The following is a 25,397-nucleotide window of genomic DNA, read 5'->3' as shown; positions in this document are numbered from 1 at the left end:
CGCCGCGTCGGTGCGAGTCGGCGGGAAAACCCATCTGCCACGTGGCCGACGCTGCCGAACGCCGCACCGACGCGCGAGCAGCGGCGTCCCTCGCGCGTCGACGAGTCCCGCCGCGTCGGACGCGGGTGCGGCACCTCCGGTGCCGCGTCCGTGCATCCCAGGATGAAACGGCACCGTTTCTTTGATGACTCTAAAAATTTGATTCAAAAAAAATGCGACATTAGGCCTTGCCTATTTTGGGCCACTGTAAGATGGGCTCACAAACCTTGTATTCCTCGTGGCCACTCGCATCTTTTATACGTCGTTATAAAAAATAAAAAATAAATAAAAAGAGAGAATTTTACATGTACATACATGTGGGTAGGATGTTCAAGTTTTGAATTTTTTTTCTTTTTCTTTTTCGCAACGACTAGATAATATTTGTTGCCAATTACATTTATACAATAATTTATACTTAATAAAATTTGTAGTGGTTTTAGCATTTTCCATTTAGTTAATAAAATTTGGACAATTTATGAAACAAAAGGCCATTATAAGAATGTTGGAGACTTAAAAATCTCCAAACTTGCATAACCATTTTCCTGAAATTTCTTAAATTATTCACAGATCCCAGAATGTCAGATACAAAATCATCCAAAAACCTGGACTAAGTGGGCCTCTGAAGTATGGCTTCTCTTGTTCGATTTGGCACAGATCTAGACTGAAAATATTTATTACACAACAAATAAAGCTGTTTGCATTTTAAACATGGACAACACAAATAAATGATGCCACATGTGAAGATAAAATTCAAACAACAGTAACATAGCTTGTTGAAGCTTTGCATTTGCAGCTTTGACCAAAAAAAATTTCCTTCAAATTTTTTATTTCAAAAATGCCTGAGTTGAAATGCGGAGGTACTCTCACTTAGATTGGAACTTGCGGCTAATGGATTCATAGCTGGGGACACTGAGAACTGCACAAAAGAAGGGAAATTCACTTACTAACCAGCTCTAGTAAAAACAAGATCATATAATTCTGTAAAGAATAATAGATTACCATTCCCATATGATGCCATGGTTAGAGGTGAAGAAAGAATCTTCTGGGAAATGTTATAAATATCCTCCAAAGTGATTTCATCTACAGCCTTTAAGAAATGCTCCACAGGCAACCTGCAAAGGTCAAAAGATTAATATAAAAGACCAATTCTACATTCATTTCTAGGTAAAGCACAGTACTGCTGTATTTAACTCCCAGGGAAATGATTATCTCCAATGGATATGGTATATATTTATATATTCTAATAGTCTAACAACAAAGGTGCCTGCGTCTGTTTCCTTCATTTGCTTTTGCACTACAACACAACAAATATCATTCATTCCTCCAAAAATATTATATAATATAATCCTAGTTATAATCTAGTGGGTTTTCATAAATCTGACATGTGTCCAGTAGAATACACTGAGAGTAAGATGCAAAAGCAGATTATAGAAGGAAGAAATTCTGTGCTGAATAGGAGGAAGAGAAAAATAATCCATCTACTCATGGCATACCTCTTTCCATATGTCAAAATCTGTCTCCCTATATCCTCTGATGCTATCGTCTGCAGGTACAACCATTATAAGCCCATAAAAACAAGCACCAAATTACAAATTAACCAAAAAGAAAAACTAGGGGGTGGGAACATACTCTAGATTCCAGATTCATTAGAACAGCAGATTTGGTGGACTGTTTGGCACGATCAAGCTGACCCTGACTAACTGTGAGACCAGCCATAAAAAATAAATGAATAAAAAAATTTAAAAAAAAAAACAAACAAACAAAAGAGAGGGCTTAGTATCAGGAATCTTGCTAAGAAAACACAGAATGAGAGGGATGCAAAACACACCTTGTCCACGTGTTGCAATTGAGATCAATTCTCCTGCTGCTAAATCAACAACTTTTGATGCAAATTCAGGGACCTAAGTACACAAACCAAACATCCTCAAGCTTAGTAACAAAGCTTAAATGGTGGCATAAAAATTTTACACACATAATCAAAATAAATTAATAATGTCAGCAAGTCTACCATAGTATTCAAATTGTTTTAGAAAAATGCAAATTCAGAATATTAAAGATCTAATACTCTATAAATATACACGAAATTACACTATCTAGCCAAAGAAAATAGAAAAGGGCCTTGCATTTTTTTTTTTGATAAGTAACAAAGATTTATTGATTTCAAAAAAAAAGAGACACCCAAGTACATAGGGAGTATACAGGAGTGAACATATCAAATACGAACATTACATAAATCAAGTAAATCCAAAATAGAAGAAAAATGTTGGTTTCTCCACACAAAGAACCAGTCCAATAAGGTTCTGAAAAATAGAAGCTTGAGATCAGGCATGGAACGCTCATTGTCTTCAAAACACCTACTATTTCTCTCCTACCAAATACACCACATCAAACAATGAGGAACAACCATCCATATATCTCCATTACAATGGCGACCAAATCGACCTTGCCAGCAAGAAAATAGCCCAACAATAGACATTGGCATAACCCAAGAAACTCCAAATAAACCAAAAACCATATCACACAACTCCAAAGCAACCGGGCAATGAAGGAATAGATGGTCAACAGTTTCATTATTACACTTGCACATATAACACCAATCCAAAATGCAAACCTTTCTTTTCCTTAATTGTCAATTGTCAAACAATTCCCAAAGACAGCGGTCCATACAATGAAAGCCACTCTAGAGGGAATCTTCTGCTTCCAAATGCTTTTTCAAGGGAAAAACTGCTCACTATGGCCAACTAGAAGATGGTAGTACGCACTAACCGTGAACCCCTTACTCTTACAAGGTAGCCAACATCTCTTATCCTCCCCAATCCCCCTTACAGGAGTGTTATAAATGGTATTTATGAAGCTCCTGAAAGCTTCCAATTCCTAATTATGCACATCCCTACAAAAGAGAATCTCCCAATGGAGGACTCCATTGGTGTGCCTCTTTAGATCCGCCACACTTGCCTCTTTGATACGACAAATCCTATATAATTCAAGATAGCAGTCTGCAAGAGAAGATGTTCCACACCAACGATCTAGCCAAAACTGCACTTTTAAACCATCTCCAATTTCATACAAAATAAACCGAGATAAAGAGCCCCCCCACCCCCCTTCTAATATTTTCCACAAACTGAATCCATATGGACCAGAGAAAGAGCAAGAACACCAACCAACCCCAATCACAACCATACTTCACCTCTATCACTTGACGCCATAGAGCATCCCTTTCTTGCCCAAATCTCCATAACCACTTCCCTAATAGAGTTACATTGAAAGTTCTCAAGTTCCTAATCCCCAAACCACCTGAAGAAAGCGGTGTACACAATGTAGACAAAATTTTTTCCTTTTTTTAAATATGAATATAATTCCATTAAAATCAAGGGAAAAAAAGTGTTACCCAAGTAATCTAGTTGTAAATGGCAGGACAAACTACAACAAGGGGGAAAAAGCATCCATGAAAAACTCTCAAGGCCAAATAATCTAGGAAACCCTCAACTGAAAACGATGTACGCAACGAAGTCCACTCATACAAGGACTTCAGGAATAGATATTTAACTTAAACACACTAAGCTCTTGACCCTCAAAGCACTGAGCATTACGTTCATGCCAAAGGCACCACATAAGACACACAGAAAACTCGCCATCGGATCAGTTAATTCATTTCTTTATCATTTGATTCATTTCTTTGTCAATATAATCCACATTTATGAATGGACTTGCAGAATTACAAACTAATGAAAAATTATATGTATGGCTAAATTACAAACTACACCTTTAAAGTTTGGGGTTGTTTGGATTTTACCCCTTAAAGTTTGGGGGTGTTTGGATTTTACCCCCTAAAGTTTGGGGGTGTTTGGGTGTAAAATCCAAACACCCCCAAACTTAAGGAGGTAAAATCCAAATTTTGAAATTTCAAGATGTAAATCCAAACATTCCCAAACTTCCAAACTTTATGTAATTTGCAATTTAGCCTATAAGTATTACATTAGGGGTGTAATTTGCAATTTAGCCTATAAGTATTATAAATTCACACTGGACCAACTAATTTCCAAATAATTTCCATACTCTCAATACATATCAACAGAAGCCATCCTCTAGAGACAAAGCTACTATCTACTTAAGTTATAACGCTCATATGAGTCACAGTTTTCTTGTCTAACCTTTCATATGAATCAAGATGAATTAATAAAATGCACAACCAGTAAACAAGCATAATGTCCAATATCATCAAATAGAACGCCAACAACCCTAGTGAGGGGCCTTAATTAAAGATAAACAATGAGATGGCCATCAAAGCCTACCTAATTAGAAAATATTAGTTCACCCTCCAGCAGTATCATTTTATTTTTGTAAATATTATGCTATTTATACAAAACCAGACTCACATGCACATGTCCCTACAGGAATGTGTATATCCACCAAAAGTGTTGATAAAAAGTCACAACAACGGGAAAATATAGGATATTTGCTTACAGTGCTAGCATAAATTCCAAACAATCCAGTTTCATTGAAGATGCTGTTGAATGCAGAGAAGGATTGGACTTGTTGATATTCATTCAAGACTCGGAGATCTGTATCCAAACAGACATAACATAAATTTAGATCTCAGAAAGAATTGCTACCATATTCACAGAAAGAGCTGGTGAAATTCAAAAAGAAATGAGTAAAACAGAAAGAAAAGTAGTTTAAAGGATAGGGATGACAAAATAAATACAAGTGACCATAACCAGAATAAAACCAAGTAATATCTATGAGACTATTGCCACCATATTCACATTATGAGCTGGTGAAATTCAACAAGAAATGAGAATTGCACAGAAAGGGGACTAAGTTTCAGGGAAAGGGGACAAAATAAAACCAAGTAATCTAGCCAAACTATTCGAGAACACCTAGGTAAAACTTAAAACTTACATAGCCGCGAGTGCATCCCTTTTCCAGGGCCCCCAGCAGAGAATGAACCACCTCCTCCCATAAGCATCTGCAGGATTCACACTTGTTAATTCATAGCCATTTTACAACTTATTTTGGGAAGTGGGGGAAGGGGGGACTGTGTTGAAAGGAATGTGAGGGGAACAATGGTCCCAAATGCACAATATCTATTTTAAATGCAATACCTGAAGAACAGTCAAAAGGACAGCTTCTTTCTCTTTACGCCAGCCACCAGGAACTTCAAAAGCAAGAGCAATGTGTGTGCACTGTTCTTGCAAGGAGTTGATCAGATAAGTAACAGCACATATTAAAAGTAATAATAATAAATAAAATATTCTCTTAGTTAGATGACCCAACAAAAAGTCAAATAGTATTGATACATACCCCTATGTCAGCATGACGACGGTAATCCCCTCCAACATATACAGATTTTGGCTCTTCAGCCCGGTGCACGCTTGGTAAGTCGGAGAGAAGCGGTTCTGCAATTGATAGAAGCTCCTCATGTTCAACCCCAGAAGCTGCAAGAACCATCCGAGGAGCAGTATAATTCTCCTAGAAAACAGAAATCAACCACCATTTAGAAAGCCCATGCACACGAAGAAGAAAGATATAGAAAAACAATCAAATTATGGAAGTCAACCACGAATTGTCAAATACAGACATCAAACACCATTATGAAAGTTATAGTGCACATGCACTATTTAAAATGGTTCATGGTCTTACAGTAACAAATTCCTTCAAAATGGTGCCATCCAATCTGTCTAGTCCAGCTTCAGGAGCCAAAAGAGGAATTGCCAATGCGCCAGAATAACCAGCAGAGTGAATTGCCTCCAATAGTAAGGCATGAGGATTCTTGGAAAGTTCATCAATTTCTGCTTTCACCTTTTGCAGCTGAAAATAACAGGGCGTACTAAGATCAGAACATTTGACACACCAACTACTACAAACAAAAATAAACAGGAAGATTTAAAAATAAGTACAGTGTCACACATGAAAGCCTCCTAGACCTGTCTGATCTCACATGTGAATGTCAAAATAACATGGAAACCAAAAGAAATTGGGACAAATAAATAGCTTCATACTGAATTCCTGAGGGAAAAAGAGTACAATTCGGTAGTTACACTCCACCTCATCCTTTAATTAACAGAATCAAACTCCATAATTGTCCAAACTGATGCTCATGCAATGGCAACGGAAGTTATTTAGCAACAGGAGTTCAATATGCCACTTGCTTAAATAAGAAAACTGTCCAGCCTATATCATAGAAAAGTAGGGGAATTTGTAGTTTGCTACTCTTTCAAGTTTATTAAAGAAAGCTAATGATTAAGCCCATGGCCACTCAAGATACAAAGATCAGGAATAGCTAGGCAACTATACAAAATAAAAATGGAAAAGGAAATCCATGGAGGCTCTTTTATTTTATCTTATTTATGGTCACTAGAGATATTATGCTACAAACAGGCTTATCCCTCTCTAAGAGCATTCACATTGGTTTATGCAAAATATCTACTCCATTATAGTACAAGAACCTACTTTTTCTAATTTAGCTAACCAATTTACCCACATCCAATTCTCTATTCTAAACTCTATTTCATTTAAATATTCTTTCTTTCATTTTTCACTATTTCCTCCCATTTCTTCTCTCTTACTTAACCCAAAAAACCCACACTTCACTGTGTGCTCTATTTTTAGAGAGCACTGTAGTAAAATATTATTTTGGCTAATGTGTTGGTTATCCAAAGTGGGTATTTGTTTGGGCTTATTATTGGCAATTTGGGGGGCTTATACGATTTTAGAGAAGCCAATGTAGCTCCAACATTCCAAATCCCTCCCCTCCCACAGGTTTAAGGAGTTATACCACTATGTCACAAAGGTTAGTACAAACTAGGGCTTCTTTCCACTAAGAATTCTATAATTATATCTATAAAATATTACAAAAAGAACGTAAATAAAAAATATTACCTCTTCATTGACTTCCCAATCCAAGAAGGCAGGGTTCCTCACAGCGTCAACTAGCAATTCTACCATTTGAGGAACATATGTCTTAAGAGCATCAAAAGTGTACCCCATTTGCTCCCTAGAGGCTGAGGCTCCAATGTTACCACCAATTGCTTCCACTTCCCTCACAATGCGCAAGTGGCTTCGATTTGTTGTGCTCTTGAAGGCCATTCGTTCTAGCAAGTGTGAAGCCCCAAATGTCTCTGGTGTTTCATAAATGGAACCACAATTGAGATACAACCCTATTGATGCGGCAGGATTCTGATCAAAACCAACCAGCAAAACCTTGATCAGGATTAAAAACAACGAAAACAATGGTGCAGAACTTTAACAAGAATAGTTAAACAAATCAAAGTATGCAAAAGGTTTGCCCATACAGGTGATGTTTCGGAAGCTATTGTGACACCATTCGGCAGAGTTGTGATTTTAGTTTTGCTCGGTTCAACATAATCAGGTAGTGGAGGGGGGAAAGTAATGCCTGCAAGTGGGATTTCGAGAGAAGGTAGAGTAGCCGACTTTTCCCCTGTCAGCCAGCTGAAGAAACCCCCAGAGGATGTCTTTGCAGCAACTGCACTCGAAGCCGCAAACCTGGTCGCCCCCAGATTGCCCACACGACCCTACTCAAGCAGTTTTGTTAAAAGGATGATACATTACCAATTAGTAAGGCATCAATGTAGATTCATCATCAATGAAATTTTACCAGTAACTTTCCTACCTTAATACATGGTAAAAAAAAATGCAAATGTAGGGTCACCACTAAACAAGCTACCATCAGAGAATCCAATAAAATTTGTTATCTTTTGTCCAGAAACATATAAAAACATAAAGAACCCCATCTGTTTTCCCCCACCAGAAAATAAAACAGACTATTTACACATTCAATACTAGTTGCAAGTAAAAAGTTCATCCCAAAAACGCATTGAAACAAATTAGAAGACTTAAGATATATGCGATGTACGAAAAGAAAACTACCCATGTGTTGCTAAAATAATATAATAAGTTAAGCAAAGCAAGACACAGCAAAAACCAATGTCTGAGCTGAACAGAGACAAACATGAAGAAAAAAAAATCTTTGAAGAATCTAAAGTTGATTTTGGTATTGCTAAGGAAAATTCCTGAAAACGAAAAGTCAGCAGGTAACATTAGACCCATAGTTTACACTAAAACTAACACATTTCTCTTCCTAACCCTTAAGATAATCCAATCCTATAGATATATAGCTTAAACAAAACAAACCCAAATCACTGATTAAGCTCTCCACCCAACACAAAATCATAAAAAAAAATGAAACACCAATACCCAATCATCAAAACCCAACATACCAACATCAGATCTAACATACAAAAAGTCAAAAATTTTAAGAAACAAAAAAATGAATTCTCAATCTTTACACTTTCATGATGTTTGAGTCTAGGCTAAGATGTCTTAACTTCATAAACCTTTTTTTTTTTTTGGTGTCACCTACCATTTTTCTAGGGAAGCAAACAGAAAGTTAGGATTAGTTAGAGTGGGGAACAGAGAACTGACCTTGAGAGACCTGAGACGTGAAGCTGCGGTTCGGTACATGGTGGTCGGTTAAAGGTGGCTGCAGTCAAGCCCTAGAATAGATTAGAAGAGAAGAGTTGAAAACCTTTGAGACTCTCGCACTGTGTGTCTCTCTGTGTTTTTTGATTTTTTGGGTTTAGCTTTTGAGGTTTCCGAAGAGAAACTATTGAGTTGGCGACACAACACAAAAACAAGTATTGGGCCCGGTCGGGACTTGGGTTTTTATCAGATCGGCCCAACTTTCGCGAGTTAAAAAAAACAAACAAAACAAAACAAATAAATTTGCCAATATTCATAGAGATTAAATTAAAAAAAAGGAAATTAAGCTGCCACAACTTGCTAATATCCCGACTTGTGATTGGTGGAAGGGTGATTTGATGAATACCCCATTCACCAATCACAACTTGTCACATGACCAAGTTGTGACACAAATGCCACAAATTGTGACACGGCATAATTCTTAAAAGAAAACCTGACGTAAAAGAGGCTATTTATGTCATCCAATGATAAGGTACCACGTCAAATTTTTACCCGCTGAGTAATAAACTTTAACACACACGATTAAGTACTAAAAAAACACACGCACGATTACCTCCAAATCTTCATAAATCAAAACCCAATTTCACCATAAAAATCACAAAAGTGACCGTTGGAGATAGCGTCGATGATGCTCTTATAGTCTGAAATTGCCTTGGTTCAACCACATTGGCCAAGGGCCAGGTCCGCTTGATGTTGCAATCACAAAGACCAGGTGGTTGCGCCGATGATGTTGCAATCACAAAGACCATTCAACCACATAGGCCAAGGACCAGGTGGTTGTGCCGATGATGTTGGCCATTTTTTAAATTTCAGTGACTTGGAGTTCTAGACCAAGTTTCTCTTGAAAAAGCATCAATAACTCAGAAAAATATCCTGCTGAGTTTTTATTATTAAATTTGCTTTTTGAGAGGGAGTGGTTATTCTCAAAAAAAAAAAAAAAAAAAAACTCAGAAAATTAATCTATTATGAAAAACACACTAACCACACCCTCTCTCTCTTTTTTTTTTTTTTTTTTTTTGGGGTTACAGTCTAGTCACTAGTGTAAAGATGTATATAGTGGCTTTATACTTTTAGTTTTTTACTATTATACAATATATATAAGAGCACCCCTACCTACTAGAGAAAGGGCCCAAAAAAAAAGGGCCCAAAATTGGGGCAAAATTTGATATATTTTCAAAAAAAAATTGAGATATAAGAAAAAAAATTAGTTTTACATTTTTTTCTACATTTAAGAAGTCTTAAAGAATTAAGTAATGTTGGAAATAATACAACTTTAAATACATGGGTCTTACAAATATATATGTCACTAATCACAAGAAATAATCCAAATAGAAAAATGCTAAAAATACTATAAATTTAAATATACATGGGTCTTTTAAATTGATGTGACAATTAACATAATTTGTGGACATCAATAACTTATTAAATACATTTTTTAATTAATTTTTTATGATTGATGAGGCTGATGTTGTAAAATTTATAATATCTCTAACATCATCTATTCAAATACTTGTTTATTATCTTCTTGAAGTATTACTAATCACCTTTTAGTAAAATTTATTCAAATACATCGTTTGCAAGTTTTTTTATTAGTAAAATTTGTTATATCTTTAGCATTTTTCCAACAAAAAATTAAAAACGTATTACAAAATAAAAAAGAATGGATTTTTGTTATATAAAAATTATGATATTAAACACTAGTTAAATATTGTTTAAGTGGGTTCCTCAAAAAAAAAATTATTTAAGTGATAATAAAAAGACCCCATTTAAATATATCATTTTAAGCCTCCAATTTTGTTGAGCTGGTATAAGAGTTCACTCATGTAGATCACATAAATGTAAAATTAGTGTCATGTTTTATTGTTACGTAAAATAAATTTGTGATGTATTAGCTATCACCTTAAATCTAGCTATGTCAAAGGCAAAATTATTGCTTCAATAAATCTTAGAATAATCTTAGACTTTTAGTGTTATACAACCTTTTTTTTTTTTTTGCTAGTTAACAATTTATAATCTAGTTGTCAAGAGTCCTATAGTTTATATTGGCACCTCCTAATGTTTTCAATGGAATGATTCAAATTCATCTTCTTCCAATTATCAAGTTTTTATTTTTTATTTTTTTATATATAAACACAATTATAATCTAGTTATTGCCTTGACTAAGATTTTTATGTTGATATTTTTCAACTTAATAAATGGTTCTTGTGGGCGCAGAAGGGTCAGAATATGTTTTTGGGCCTTGGGCTTGATCCGAGTGTATTAACTTGTCCGAGAAGGGTTTAGTGGTAATAACTATATCAAACTTAAAAGCTCACAAGCAAGCTATTGAAAAAGAGGTTGGTGGAAATAGTCCGAGGAGGGTGATCTCCTCGGCTCTATGAAATAAAGACTCTACTATGCGCCATGATGTTTATAAGGAAATTCTAGGAGATCGAGTGGATGAAGATGTGTTCCACAAGGATACAGAGAGAAAGAGTGAATGAGAAATATCTTAGAAAAAACTGTTACCACCGCATTAAAAACTCTACACCTACCTCTCTGGCCGCATTAATGAATAAATGACCTTTGAACAGTAGCGATCAGCCTTACAGCTATTGTTTGAAAACTTTAAGAGGGTGGTGGATGGGACAAGTATCTAGATTGGTGATCTGAGCCATACGTGGAAGATGGAGGGAAGAAGGAAAATGATATAAAAGGAAAAAAAAAAAAAAAAAAGGCATTCGAGGATGGGGATGGAAGAAGAAAGAAAGAAGACACTGGACACATCACCCTAAATTGTAATCTATCCTTAGAACAAAGAAAATCAATACAAATGGTTCTCGGCATATGTCCGGGGAGACTTTCTGCTACGTAAACGTCTTGTTGCATGTGAATTGCAGATCTAGCCTATCATTCATGTTATCCCATATCCGTAGTACCTAGGTTTCAAGCCCACTCTTTATAAATTTCATTGTATTGGACTTTTTAGGCCGGTTCCCTTCACATTGTTGGATCCGGGTGCAAATTGTGACCTTACAGTTCTCATAACAATTGGTTAATTTATTATGAAAAACAATTCTTGAGATGAAATCAATATATTTAGTCAAAATTTATGTTGGCTTAATAGTTTTCAAGTTTTGGAATATTACATCGTTATTTATTTGATTGGTTAATTTATTATGAAAAACAATTTTTGAGATGAAATGAAGAATATTTTAATCAGGATTTATGTTCCCTCCCCCCCCCCCCCTAAAAATCAGGATTTATGTTGGCTTAATCGTCTTCAAATTTAGGAATATTACATTGCTGTTTATTTGATTGTTCATTTGAGGTAATCCCCTCCCTTAAAAGAAGAAAAATAAAAATAAAAATAAATCTTCAAGTAACTCATTGATATCCACACTTGGTCAAATCACGAATGTGGAATTGTTTATACTCCTTTTTGGGAAAGCAAATTCCACTATTACCAAGAAGAATTGTTGATAAACAATTTCTTTATTAGGCCCAATTCGAATTGAGATCAGGGTAGACTATTGCCCTAAATAGAATTACTCTCGTTCCTCCCACACAAAAATAAAAAATAATTACTTCTTCACTTTTTTACTTTTCACTCTTTAACATTTTCTAACTTTTTCAATTTACGGATTAAGATTAAAAGTTGTTTGTCTTAACTCTCAATCTTAAACATTAAAAACTATTGCAAGTGGTGCAATACTTAGTTTATTGCTGGTGATCTCAATCCAACACAAACCCATATGTGAGTCAAGCAAATTGTACTCGTCTTATGCAAGTTGTACTCTTTTTGCTTAATACTACTATTGTAATTGTTGTATTAGCAATGTTAATTAAGTTATTTGCAATTCTTCATTCTCATGCCACATGATGATTGGCACCTTAAGTTTACTTATAACCAATATAAAGCCTTTATACAACAAGTCTTGGGGTTGTTTGGTAAGAGAGTTTAGGTACTGGTTTTCAAAATAATGTGAAAAGTGAAAATTGTAGTTTAAAAAATGTTGTGAAAGCATATGTTTAAAGTACTCATAATGCAAAAAAAAAAAAAAAAATGTTTGGTACCATGTTTCTAACAATATATTTTCAAAAGTGAAAAAACATAATTGAGTGTTTAGTATGAGTATGTATTTTTAATAGCATTAGCATTGGGGTGTAACCCCCCCCCCCCCCCTCCTCTCCCCCCCAAATTGCTATTTTACAAACATACACACCTAAAACGAGCTTTACTCAAGTATCTATTGCTAAATTTTATAGTAATTGTGAACAGTGAATTCAAAAATATACCAACTACTATAGCAATGTTGGTAAAACCAACTATATTATTTTAATCAAAATATCTCCTCTTTCTTTCTCTTCAGTCACTTTTCTCCAATTTAGAGGCACAATTTTTGGATGTATCTCAAAATACTCCAAAGCCTATCCAAGATTCTTAACTGGAACTTGAAATTTTCACCCCTAAGACAACAAAATAGGGTGGCAACTTCAGTGTAAAGGACTGTGGGAAACCAAAAAAAAAAAAAAAAAAATTTAGTGTAAAGGAAGGCAACCTCCTTTTCTGGGCATGGCTTAACACTAGCGTGGATGTCAGGGGTGTGCATGGGTTGGGTTAAGGAAATTTTTTGACCCAACCCATCATGATGGGTCAAAAAAAAATTCAACCCAACCCACGTGGGTTGGGTTGAACCCATGGGTTGGAAAAAAAAATTTATTATTATTATTATTATTAAATTGAGTAAAAAAAATATAAATATAAATATATTTATATTAACCCAAAGATTAGTATCAATATAACTCTTTAAAGGCAAACAACACTAATGACTAAACAACAATAATAATTATTAATTACTATTGTGTAAACCAATTGGCTTTTATATAGGATAGGAAGAGCTACTTATTTTTAAAAAAATTATTAATTATATAATATATTTTAAATATATGGGCGGGTCAGGTTGGGTATAGCGGGTTTGGAATTCTATGACCCAAATCCAGCCCAACCCGCTATCAAAAAAAAATTTGTAATCCAACCCAACCCACCAAGCCCTAAAAACCGATCCAACCCGGCAGGTTGGGTTGGGTCGGGTCGGTTTTGGTGGGTTGGCGGGTTGACTGCACACCCCTAGATGCCATGCATGGTAATGAGCAAAAGCAAGAGAAATTTCGTGCAAAAGTTTGGCAATGCTTTTGCAAAAACACAATATCTTCGGAACCACACATACTTCTTCCTCCCGAACAAGTTGATGATCTATGATTAATAAGGAGACAGATAAGTTTTATGGGTTCATAGCTAAAAATTGAAGCGAAGAATAAAAGTGGTGTGATTGACCAAATAAATGTATAAATTATATTAAAATTGTGTCAAAATATTAATTTAGCAATAATTTGAATGTACTAATTATGTTCTATTTAAAAAAAAATTTGTTTGAGCAAGCAAAGACTTTTGTATAAATATGCATCAGCATTATCCAACAATACAAATTTCCAATTTGAACATTGTTGGCTTATGTTAAAGAACCAACAAATGTGGAATAAGCTTATGGAAAGATCAAAAGGTTTACCTCAAACTTCAAGTTGAATAGATTAAGTCGCCCGCTCGGGGGGGTAGAGAAATTTCGTGCAAAAGTTTGGCAATGCTTTTGCAAAAACACAATATCTTCGGAACCACACATACTTCTTCCTCCCGAACAAGCTGATGATCTATGATTAATAAGGAGACAGATAAGTTTTATGGGTTCATGGCTAAAAATTGAAGCGAAGAATAAAAGTGGTGTGATTGACCAAATAAATGTATAAATTATATTACAATTGTGTCAAAATATTAATTTAGTAATAATTTGAATGTACTAATTATGTTCTATTTAAAAAAAAAAAATAGTTTGAGCAAGCAAAGACTTTTGTATAAATATGCATCAGCATCATCCAACAATACAAATTTCCAATTTGAACATTGTTGGCTTATGTTAAAGAACCAACAAATGTGGAGTAAGCTTATGGAAAGATCAAAAGGTTTATCTCAAACTTCAAGTTGAATAGATTAAGTCGCCTGCACGCGGGGGGGGGGGGGGGGGATGATTAAATAAAAGAGTTCGATAGACCGATTGGTAGAAAAGCCAAAAAGGTTGCCTAGGTTTGGCACATGTAGATGATATATTTTTCCAACCTTATCTTAGTAGTAGATCATGGCAATGACTTGTATTTTGTTATTTTAGAAAAAGATCCTAACTCTTTTTATGCAATTCCTTTGTATTTTCTACTATGCCACTTATGTAATCACAACATTCTAGCTTTTATAATTTCTATGTTTGATGTCATATCTTCTATACTTATGTCTTGTTTCAACCTTATTTTGGCAAATTCTTCTAAGAGTTTTTTCTTATATTATATTTCATACACTAAGGGTCTATTTGAGATTCGTTTATTTTGCTAAAATTGAAAACTTTTTGCTAAAAGTATTGTAGATAAAGATAAAAGTTAGCTGAAATAATACAGTAAGACTCATGAATAGTACCAAAAAGTGCAGTGGAGCTCATGTATAATAGCAACAAAAAAAAAAAAAAAGCTGGCTTTTTAATTTTTGTCAAACACACACTAAGGTAATGTTTGGATAGCATCTAGTGGCCAGCGTTTCACATTTACGTTTAGCACAGCATGGGTCCCACAGCTACAGTGCATTGGACAGGAAACGCAAGAACTTCAACTAAAATGCGTTAAACGCAAGTGCACAGTACCTCACGTGTACTGTAGATGGACACCAGGAGCAGAGGAAACGCGTTGCAAAACGCACCGTTTCTTGTTTTTTATTTCACTGGTCTGTGCTTTTATTAATTTCTCACTGTACATTTTGGGTCAGTTTCACCAGAGATATTTCTTCTTCTTCTTCGAATTTACTGATCTGACCAAACACACACAAAGCAACGGCTATTTCACACAGCCTCCTCTCTCTCAACTACCGTGGCAAACGTCTTCATTACTCTTCATCAATAGTTCGTCCTCTTCCTCTTCAATTAACTCCACCTACCCACCCACCAATAATCCATTAAACCAAAGGAAACCCATTACTCTGAACCACGTAAATACACGGAACAAACCCACCCGATCCGGAGCTCTGTTCTTCCTTCGCTCCAGCGCACCTTCTTGCCGCTTAGGACGCCGTTGCTGCCACTATGGCCATCTGCATTCACGGGTAAGTTGCTCTCTCTATTCTCATACTCTCTCTTCTCATACTGTGGTTATTTTCCATGAGGTTTGAGGCTTGAATTTGTGGGTTTTTTTTGTGTTCAACGTGTGTGTGTGTGTGGTTGCTGTGTTCAACTCTAGTCTGTGTAGTTTTTGTGTTTGCCATGACAGTAGTATGTGACTATGTGAGTTTACTTTTTATTTTTCATGTGGGCATGTGTAACCAATTGCATATCATGCACACGGCCTGTTTGTTGAAATGCCTCAATGAGTATAGATCAAGCTTGTAGCAAAAATGGGTAAGGGGAAATCGAATGATGGTGGTGATGATGTGAGACAAGATTGGAAAGAACCGAATGAAGTAAAAGCATTTTGTGATTTCTGTGCTGTTCAAGTCCTAGAGGGCAAGAGGAAAGGAGGATATTTGAGAAAGGAAGGGGTTGATGAAGTGATTAAGCAGTTGGCAGAAATGGGAAAAGTGGTAACTCACCAGCAGTTCAAAAATAAATGGGATCATCTGAGGAGAATTTGGAGGAAGTATAAGGATTGTTTTGAGCATGAGAATGGGTTGGGTATTGACGCTGGAACTGGGCAGCTTGATGCTACTGATGACTGGTGGTCCCGAAAGATTGCGGTGAGTTCACTTCCATTGTCTACAACTATATTGTGTTCTAACTACTGGTTGTCTACATGTAGGCATGTCCCATCGCAAGAACCTTTAGAAAAAAAGGAATGCCGAATCTTGACTCCATGGACATCATGTATGGAGGCACAGTTGGAATGGGGAAACATGCATTCTGCACTAGTGGTCCAATGCCAAAGGAAAGCACCGAAGGGTCTGGGGACTCCGTTGATAGCGAAGAGTTTGTTGACCCCCAATGTCAATCCCTTGTGAATGTTGACCCAATAGAGGTTGAAGACCCATCATTGTCGAGGGCAGGACCGGCAATAGATAAGGGGAAAGGCAAGCTCAGTAGTGTCCACATTGCTAGGGGAATTTGCAAGAAACCAAAAAAAAAAGCGTTCAGTTGTGCAAGAGTTGTCCGACTCTTTGAAGAGTATCTCAAATGTTATTGTTGAAAGTAGAACTGTAAGTACTCGTCCACCAATTGCAAACACAACAACTACTAAGTTTAAAGAAATTCTGGACATGGTGTTGGGTCTTCCTGGGGTGCAATCGAGCGATTGTCTTTTTATGTTTAGCACCCTCTTCTTCATGGAAACAGCAGTGAATAAGAGCATGTTTATAGCACTTGTTCATGAAAAGGACATCCAGCTGAAGTGGCTAGAGATGCAGTTCCAAAGGAACCCTCAATTTCATTTTCTCTGAACGAAAGGGGATTGTCTCGATAGAGTTGCTTCAATGTGGTGTTGTGTAGTAATCGGATTTTCAAAAATTTACCTATTGCACTCTTTTTTGTTTATTTTTATTTTTTATGTGTTCACAAATATGTCTTTAAAATTTATTACTATTAAAAAACTTTGGCCTCTCTTGGTCAGTGTCTTCATCTTGATTTGGATATAATAGGCATGTACTCATGTTTTACATTCTGCTAGGAAGTAATATATGAACTCCTTGAGTATTCCATGATAGGCTGTGATCATTAAATTGGCCTTAAAATGAATGACATTTTCCATGTGCTATTGTTGTTATGATTCTTTAAAAAAAAAAAAAAGTTTGGTAAAAGCTTATATTGGTTAAAGCTATAAACAAAAAACATTAACAGAAAAAAATCTATAAAAAAAGCTTATATTGGTAAAAGTTTGGTAAGAGCTTATATTGGTAAAAACTATTAAAAAAAAAAAGTGGCCAACGGTTTTCTCCCCTTTAAAAGCTTAAAAAAAAAAATCACAATGGTACAACTTTGGTAAAAGCTTATATTGGTAAAAACTATAACAAAAAAAAGGGGCCAACGGTTCTCTCCACTTGAAAAGCTAAAAAAAAAAAGCCTATATTGGTAAAAGTTTGGTAAAAGCTTATATGGGTAAAAACTATAACAAAAATAAAAATAAAAATAAAATAAAAAGTGGCCAACAGTTCTAAAAGCTATAAACAAAAAAAAAATTTTAACAAAAAAATATATATAAAAAAGCTTATATTGGTAAAAGTTTGGTAAAAGCTATAAAAAAAAAAAAAATCCAAATCATATGTGAGTTTTACGTGTAGCAATTTATAATAAGAAACTCCACTATGACAACAATAATCCATTTTTTTTCTTTTCACTAGTGAATATTATGTGTAGTTTATGCAAATGATTTAAGAATTTTTTTTTTTTTTCAAATAACATCAAAATCACTGTATTAAATGCTTGGAGAAAGAAGTGTAGTTTATGCAGACAATTTAATTCACGTTGTACTGTGGCATTGCTTTATATCCAATTGGCTGGTGAATATGTGTGTACTGGTCAGATAACGCAATTCTAAATCTTCCAGAATGATGGATTTGGTAAATGACTCAGACTTCGACCTGACTGACGACATTGTACTCGCGACATATATAGCTGGGTGTGCATGTGTAGCTTACGTGGAGACCTATATGACCAAAGTACCAATGCATACAAATATACAAACGGGGTATGAATGGGTACAGTATATATTAAATGGAAATGAGCAGAAATGTCGCAATATTTTTAGAATGTCAAGCCATGTGTTTCGACAATTGTGTAATACATTGCGCACTCAGTATGGATATAACGGTACCAAAAGAGTTTGCGTGGAAGAGTCTGTGGCAATGACATTGGTGGTACTTGGTCATGCCTTGGGTAACAGAGTAGTGCAAGATAGATTTCAGCATTCGGGTGAGACAGTGCATCGACAAGTGGCCACGGTAGTTACATTGTTAGCCACTGTTATGGCACCAGACATTATCAAGCCTGCTGATCGTACATTTCGTAATGTGCCAGAACATATTCAGCATTCAAATCGATATTGGCCACATTTCAAGGTACTTTGTGAATTTCGTATCTTGACTTGATTTTATTCAAATTATTTTTATTGTCATACCGCGTATACCTTTTCACATTATTTTTTTGTGGCAATGGTTAGGGTTGCATTGGTGCGATTGATGGGGTCCACGTCGAAGTGGTCGTACCTGTTGATGAGCAACACCCGTATAGAGTTAGGAAAGGGATCATCACAACAAACTGCATGTGCGCATGTGATTTTGACATGAAATTCACATTTGCTTGTGTTGGATGGGAAGGGTCAGCGCATGACACAAGGATATTTTTAAGCTGCCTCAATAATGAGAGTGCCAACTTCCCAAAACCTCCACCAAGTTTGTAAATATGCAGAATAATTGACTGTATTAAAGTATGTATATGTAATGAAAATGTTAATGCACTTAACATATAATTTTGCAGGGAACTACTATCTTGTTGATTCAGGGTACCCTATGAAGCAAGGCTTCCTTGCACCATATAAAGGGGAGAGGTACCACATCCCCGAATTTAACCGAGGTGAACAGCTACATCGTCTAGAGGAGAAATTTAATTATCCCCATTCATCACTTTGTTCGGTCATAGAATGAACTTTTGGAGTTTGGAAAAATAAATGGAAAATTTTGAGAAGTATGCCACCCTTTCACTTACGCACTCAAGGTTGCATCATTGTTGCTACAATGGTTCTTCACAATTTCATTAGAGCACGTGAAAACAACGATAGTGAACATTCCAACTCTGCAGGGGCACATATGGACGTAGTGAGGGAGGTCATTACGATGCCATGGCAGATGTGATCTCAATGTTGGACGAAGCTGAGATGAGAGAGGTTCGTAACAATATCACAGCATCGATATGTTCGTGACAATATAACATTATGGTAATTTTTTGTGGAGACCATAACTGATGGTTCACAAACTTGAATATATATACCATTTTCAAATTATGGTGATTTTGGTAAGCAAAGCTAATGGCTCACAAACTTAATTTATGCATTTGTATATACCCTGATTACAACAGTATCTACCTTTAACTCAATGAATTTTAAGATTACAACAGTAAATGACGTTGAACTTGCAGATTAAAAATAGTCTTACAAAAGAATATCTACTCTGAATTTGATTTAAAGACCCCAAGAATCGGAAGTATGAAATTGCTGGCAAAGTTTTTTAGATACACATATACAACACAAGGAAAAATATATTCTAATTTCCAATGCCTATGGATGCTAACATTCATATTTAAGAAATGTTCCTCACAAAATAAAAATCACGTGGTACAACTTTTAATGAAAGATTTCAGAGTTTTGATAGCAATAGAGCTAACTTCTCATCATACACCTTAACTTCAATGCAAGTTCCAAAGGATGCCGCTACTCTTGCAGCTAATTGATGCTTCCACTGTAAGAAATAGGTAAAAAAGAAAATGAATTAAATACAAGAAAATTGTTGCAAAAACAAAAGGAAAGGTTACAGGATTTGACTTCACAATTTAATGGATAAGCAACATGAAAAATTGAGAAGATAAAAAGACAAAGGGAAAGAAAACTTGGCAGATCTCCGAAAAAAATCCATGCATGTCTAACTTATTCCCCCCTTCTTGAAGGGCAGTAACTTCTTGTGAAGTGAATTTGGCCATTGATACTGATTTTACTCGATGCGTGAACTCCCAACTGAAAAATAATTACACATAATCAACAGACTGTAGGTATGATATCAAAGGAAATACTATTTGCCCTCTCTCTCTCTCTCTCTCTCTCTCTCACTCTCACACACACACACACACACACACAAAGAAAAGGAAATTTTAAGAAACATCAACACTTACTATATTCCACTGCAGGTGGTGCAAACAAACGTCCAGAAATTTGTGCAAACATATTGAGGTCCCTGCTTAGCAGAAGATAAAGTAGAACTTGTAAAACAAACCATATCTACTTTTCCATTTAGGAAAAATTTGAGTGTAAACGCTCTTTGAACTTCTTAGTAACAACGCCAATACTTTATGTAAGTGAGCACCAACTCAAAAATTGCTATAAACAAGTAACAATCTTAAAGAGTCCACCACAGTGGTTCTTTCATTAAACATACTAATGGGATGATTTTGAGGTTGGACTGTTGGATGTAATTTTATTCCAGGTAAAGTAAATCCTAAAAGAAAACACTAAAAAACAACAACTTCATCTTGTGTCTGCTCTACATACGTAATCAAAATAACCTGAATTCCAATAACTTTTTAATCCAGAGATTAATCAAAGTCATGATCAACATATCAATTCTTTCTTTGATAAGTGAAAGCCATGATTTCTCTAACCATTCAAAACAATTTATGTTACAAGCCACACAGACATTAAAATTCTAACCAAAAATCAGAAGTAAACAATAGACCAAGAGAATGTTCAAGAAATTTTGAAGAGTTATTTCTCTAAAACTGGAAGAATCTTAAATGCACAGTTTCATTGAGACAGGATTCCTATTAAATGAAAAGAATACAAAATAATTAACATAACATGGTAAAATGGTTATAAATTTAAGATTTTGTCTTTATAACCCATTACATAATGAAAGTGCCAACATTTGGAGATACCATAGAAGGATCTGGAACAGGAAGAAAGAGAAGCAGAAACCACTTAAGTAAAGGGATCAATTGTGTTTTGTCCTTTCACCATAGCAAGTGAGGATTAGAACGCATCACATTTGATGACTTATTAAGGGAAATACAAACTAAAAGAAAAGTAATTCTTAAGAGTATCAATGAAAAATATAGCGAAACAATTCCCGTTACCCCAACAAAAGAAAAGAAAAGTAAATCCTTAAAACATTAAAAGCTTTCATTTCCAAATTTTATCCTTCTTCAGATATCCAGATAATATACCTTGATTTCAGTAAGGTCTTTCTAATTACTGATTGCATCTCTAGAGGTATCCTAAAGGTTTATCTCAGTCCGAGTATAATGCTTAAAAGAGAAGGTTTTTGATAAAAGCTTTCATTGCTTGATTTCCCTATAAACGGTTATTGCACATGTGTCAAGCCCACATATCCTAAGCAATGATATTAACAAGAAACAGACAAAACCAAGTATAGATTTCAATGAATTGATCGCCGCAGTTAATGACATCCACTATTAATCAATTTCTCACTAGTTCATGGCAAGTTATTTACTGGCTTACTTCACATCATTTTAAACAAAGCCAAATAGAAACTAATAAAAAAAAACAATCAATGATCGCGCACAGTCCAATTCCATTAATTCACAATGCAATACAGCAAAGCAACTCTCAAATGTAAGGTTTTGGTAATTAAAACTATCTCAGTAATTAGTTAATATAATGGGGGGGGGGGGGGAAGGGAAATGGATAGCATACCATACTATTGCAATTGATACATCAACGATTCTCAGTAAGTTTGAGTAGACCGTGTATAATTCGTTCGTTTTTCTCATCCTCCTTTCGATTAGCCATTTCCACTTCCTACACCAATTCAAACCAAATTTATATTATAACAACAACCACAACAACAATAATAATAATTTCTTAGTAATACTTCAGATAATAACAATAATATTCAGAAAGTGCAAGGAATTCAATAATCCTCAGTTTGATTGCTCGGGAAATTAAGAAATCAATATAAAAACATGGACTTTTTTTTTTTTTTTCCCTTTTTCACTTCTAACTCGCTTAGACACAGTTAATAAATTGAAAAGGAAAAAAATTAAAATTGAGAAACCGAAATATTGTTTATTTCCCTGCATTTTCTCGGCAACCAAACAGAGGTTAAATTGAATCGAAATTCAACCTAATGTAAGAACGGATCTGAGAAATCCGAGCTCGATTGGAGTCAAACAAAAGGAGTAGACTCAGGTAAGACGTGTTTGGAACCCTAGAAAGTTGAGGAGAAAAAAAAGAAAGAAAGAGTACCTGAAATTTGGAGCAGATGAACAGAAAATGGTTTCTAGCTCTACTAGTTCTGCAGCTTTTTTATTTTCAGCTGAAGGCGATGCGTGAGAGAGCCGCCACGCGCTTTGCACTCGCACTCTTAGAGAGAGAGAGAGAGAGAGAGAGAGAGAGAGAGAGAGTTGCAGATCTTTGCTTGGGTTGGTTGGTAACTATTAACACTCGATGGCGAAATCGATCTTGCCCTGGACCATTTGCGCAGCTCCGATCCACTCCTCACCTCCCTAATCGATTCGTATCATCGTCCTTCTTTCGAATCTGACCCGTCACCACCATTCTTATCCCTCACCAAAAGCATTCTCTACCAGGGTCTTGCTTGCTGAGCTACGGTGGGTGAGGAGAGAAGGCACAAAAAAAAAAAAAACAGTATAAAACGCAACCCTTAAATAAAAAAAAGCTGTGCTACAGTAAAAAATTATCATTTGCATTTTTTAATTATTTGTTACAATGTTTTCAGTTTTCAGCAAAATAAGCTCTATCCAAACGGACTCTAAGTAGTTTTTTTTTATTATTTATTGATAATTTCTTAACAATGTTGTCTTGAAAATTGTGTCATAGATTGCTCTCTTTTTTCGCAAATTGCTTTTTGATAACTCAGATAAGGATGAGATATGAACCAACTTCTCAAGGGTTCAACATCACAACATAAACGTTGTCCAAATATCAAACGTAATCTTTTGGCAAATAATGAAAAACTTTATATCGATTACTTTGTCGAATCACCAGTACATCATCCCAATCTATTTTAGAGGAGATTTTAGAAAAAAGCATTCTCTTCTTCTTCTTTTTTCCTTTTTCTTTTTTGTATTCAATCTAAGGTAAAAAGCTTATGAACCTTTCTTTATCCAAAAAATGGATAATTCCCAAGGCTCAATTTATCTTCCCATCAAAATTTGATTTTAGCATGTTCATGAATTTTTTTTTGGGTGGGGGGGGGGGGGGGGGGTTGACTATAACATGGTTGATAAAATTCCTCAATGAAGAAGTGGTACTTGTAAACATATATAGATCAAAAACCTATTGTTCTAGATTAATGACTCTCTTTCTGAGTGTCAATGTCATTTCTGAGTGTAATTAATTACTGTTTTCTATGTAAAAACTACTATGGTTTTATTTTCTTATTCTTGGGTTTCTTGGTTGCATCTTATATGGCAAGAAACAATCCAGGATTTTGCAAACAAATTGAGCAATGGGGGATTATATTATATTAAAAATATGATTGAGACCTTAATTTTTATTAAATAAAGGATGTCATTGATAATAGACATGGCATGCCTAACATTATTGGTATTAGTATTTTTTTTCCCTCTTAAATCGTAACTTATTTTTTCAAGTGATTATATCTTTAAGAAAAGTGAAAATTTAAAACTTTTGCTTAACTAATCCGTGCATCACATGGATTAGCGACTAATTGCTATTGTTTGCATAGGAGCATTAGTATTGGTGGTGGTAAAAAACTATATTACTTTTTTTAGTACCACTAAACACAAATTTATGGCTATATTGGCAAAGCCAAAACCAAAACCAAATAATTTTGCTTCACAACAACAGTGCACAGCCAAAAGTGGCTGTGCAAAGTAGCTCATAGGTAAAAAAAAAAGTACTCCATTATTAAATTGTGTATTCACATTGCTTATATTAAATATATTATTTTACTCATGTATTCACACTGCTTTGTAATGAATATATTATTTTATTGTAGTAGATATATTATTTTATTATGTTGTTTATATTATTTTATATTATGTTGTTGGGTATTTTGTAAAGTGAAAATGTAAAATAGATAAATTAGTTTTTTATAGAGCCATATTACTAAATTTATGGCTGCACCAATGTGGATGCTCTAAGTGTTATTTGTGAGTCCAATGGGTCCCACGTGACTTTCTCTTTAACCTTTCATTTTTCATCGGTATTTTCACCCAAAAAATAAAACAATTAGTTTTATTTATTTATTTAGCTTTCAATTTTTATTTATAGTATTTTCAATAAGAAAGAAAAGTATATAAATTGTTCCGAACATATAATTAAAAAAACCATTGGATTTCCCCCACCAAAAAAATAATAATAATAATAAATAAAGAAAAAAAAAAAAAAGGAAGAAATAATATTAGCCATAGAATGTGGAAGCTGTCAGATCTATACTACTAGGGCTCCCAGGCCCAAACTTATTTTAAAGCCCATGACTATATCAAAACTCCCTCATGTTACTATGCACAGTATATTTATATATACTTCTATGTATTATTTATATTTTCAAGTCTTTATGTACAGCACAGTATTGTGTTGTGTAAATATCAATTCGGTTTGCTCTCTTTTACCATAATCATTGATCTTATACATAAAGTGCTAGCTTTTAGATGTCTGTTAACTGTTGATATTGGTTTTTTTCTGGAAAAAAATAAGTTAGAGCTATTGATACTGATTGGTATTGCCTCACCTGTCCACTAGATAAAATCTTCTTCGGTAGTTTAATTAAAGTAACATGACAGCAGATAAAGGATTCAGAGAAAAAAAATTCATATAAAGGTGTCAAACAATCAACTAGAAAGAAGAATAGTAAATGGCGACTTTAGAATTTTTTTCTAGGGGCCATTGAGAAACTTAAATTAAACAAAAATTTAATTTAAAAAAAAAAAACTTGAATATATTGAGTTATCGAAAACAAAAACACACAAATACATGAAATTTTACAATTTCCTTCTATGAGTTTTCATATTTTGAAATCGTCTCATGATAGCTTATTATCAGTTTTCATTATCTATTGTCAATATAAGTATGACCATTTTATTTTGTTAAGT

At 34.7% G+C, this 25,397-nt stretch overlaps 2 protein-coding genes across 2 annotated transcripts; one reads left to right on the top strand and one right to left on the bottom strand.

Moving 5' to 3' along the window:
- Positions 1 to 530: 530 nt before the first annotated feature.
- Positions 531 to 8,665, bottom strand: LOC142636091 (mitochondrial-processing peptidase subunit alpha-like). Its single transcript, XM_075810167.1, has 13 exons — positions 8,485 to 8,665; positions 7,335 to 7,574; positions 6,922 to 7,218; positions 5,683 to 5,850; positions 5,344 to 5,511; positions 5,145 to 5,225; positions 4,942 to 5,008; positions 4,504 to 4,601; positions 1,868 to 1,940; positions 1,669 to 1,739; positions 1,533 to 1,582; positions 1,039 to 1,151; positions 531 to 955 (listed from the first exon to the last, which is right to left on the bottom strand). Exons 1-13 carry the CDS (start codon positions 8,521 to 8,523, stop codon positions 903 to 905), a joined length of 1,518 nt encoding a protein of 505 aa, XP_075666282.1. The 5' UTR covers positions 8,524 to 8,665; the 3' UTR covers positions 531 to 902.
- A 9,480-nt stretch (positions 8,666 to 18,145) lies between these two features.
- LOC142634807 (uncharacterized) lies at positions 18,146 to 19,512 on the top strand. The gene is made up of 4 exons (XM_075809060.1): positions 18,146 to 18,652; positions 18,754 to 18,985; positions 19,071 to 19,140; positions 19,392 to 19,512. Exons 1-4 carry the CDS (start codon positions 18,146 to 18,148, stop codon positions 19,510 to 19,512), a joined length of 930 nt encoding a protein of 309 aa, XP_075665175.1.
- The last annotated feature ends 5,885 nt before the right edge of the window (positions 19,513 to 25,397 follow it).

This window comes from Castanea sativa, chromosome 5 (genome assembly GCF_040712315.1).
Source record: "Castanea sativa cultivar Marrone di Chiusa Pesio chromosome 5, ASM4071231v1".
Taxonomy (NCBI): Eukaryota; Viridiplantae; Streptophyta; class Magnoliopsida; order Fagales; family Fagaceae; genus Castanea; species Castanea sativa.
The sequence above is the reverse complement of the archived record's forward strand: the minus strand, read 5'-3'. Positions and strand labels throughout refer to the sequence as shown.

Bases quoted from the DNA above. Each gene is read 5' to 3' on its own strand.
- LOC142634807 (XM_075809060.1), top strand. From the start codon at position 18,146: ATGGATTTGGTAAATGACTCAGACTTCGACCTGACTGACGACATTGTA. The intron at 18,653-18,753 runs GTACTTTGTGAA...GGCAATGGTTAG, and splicing joins GATATTGGCCACATTTCAAG to GGTTGCATTGGTGCGATTGA. The intron at 18,986-19,070 runs GTTTGTAAATAT...ATAATTTTGCAG, and splicing joins CTTCCCAAAACCTCCACCAA to GGAACTACTATCTTGTTGAT.
- LOC142636091 (XM_075810167.1), bottom strand. From the start codon at position 8,523: ATGTACCGAACCGCAGCTTCACGTCTCAGGTCTCTCAAG. The intron at 7,575-8,484 runs GTCAGTTCTCTG...CTGCTTGAGTAG, and splicing joins CACGTCTCAGGTCTCTCAAG to GGTCGTGTGGGCAATCTGGG. The intron at 1,583-1,668 runs GTATGTTCCCAC...TTGTACCTGCAG, and splicing joins TAATGAATCTGGAATCTAGA to ACGATAGCATCAGAGGATAT.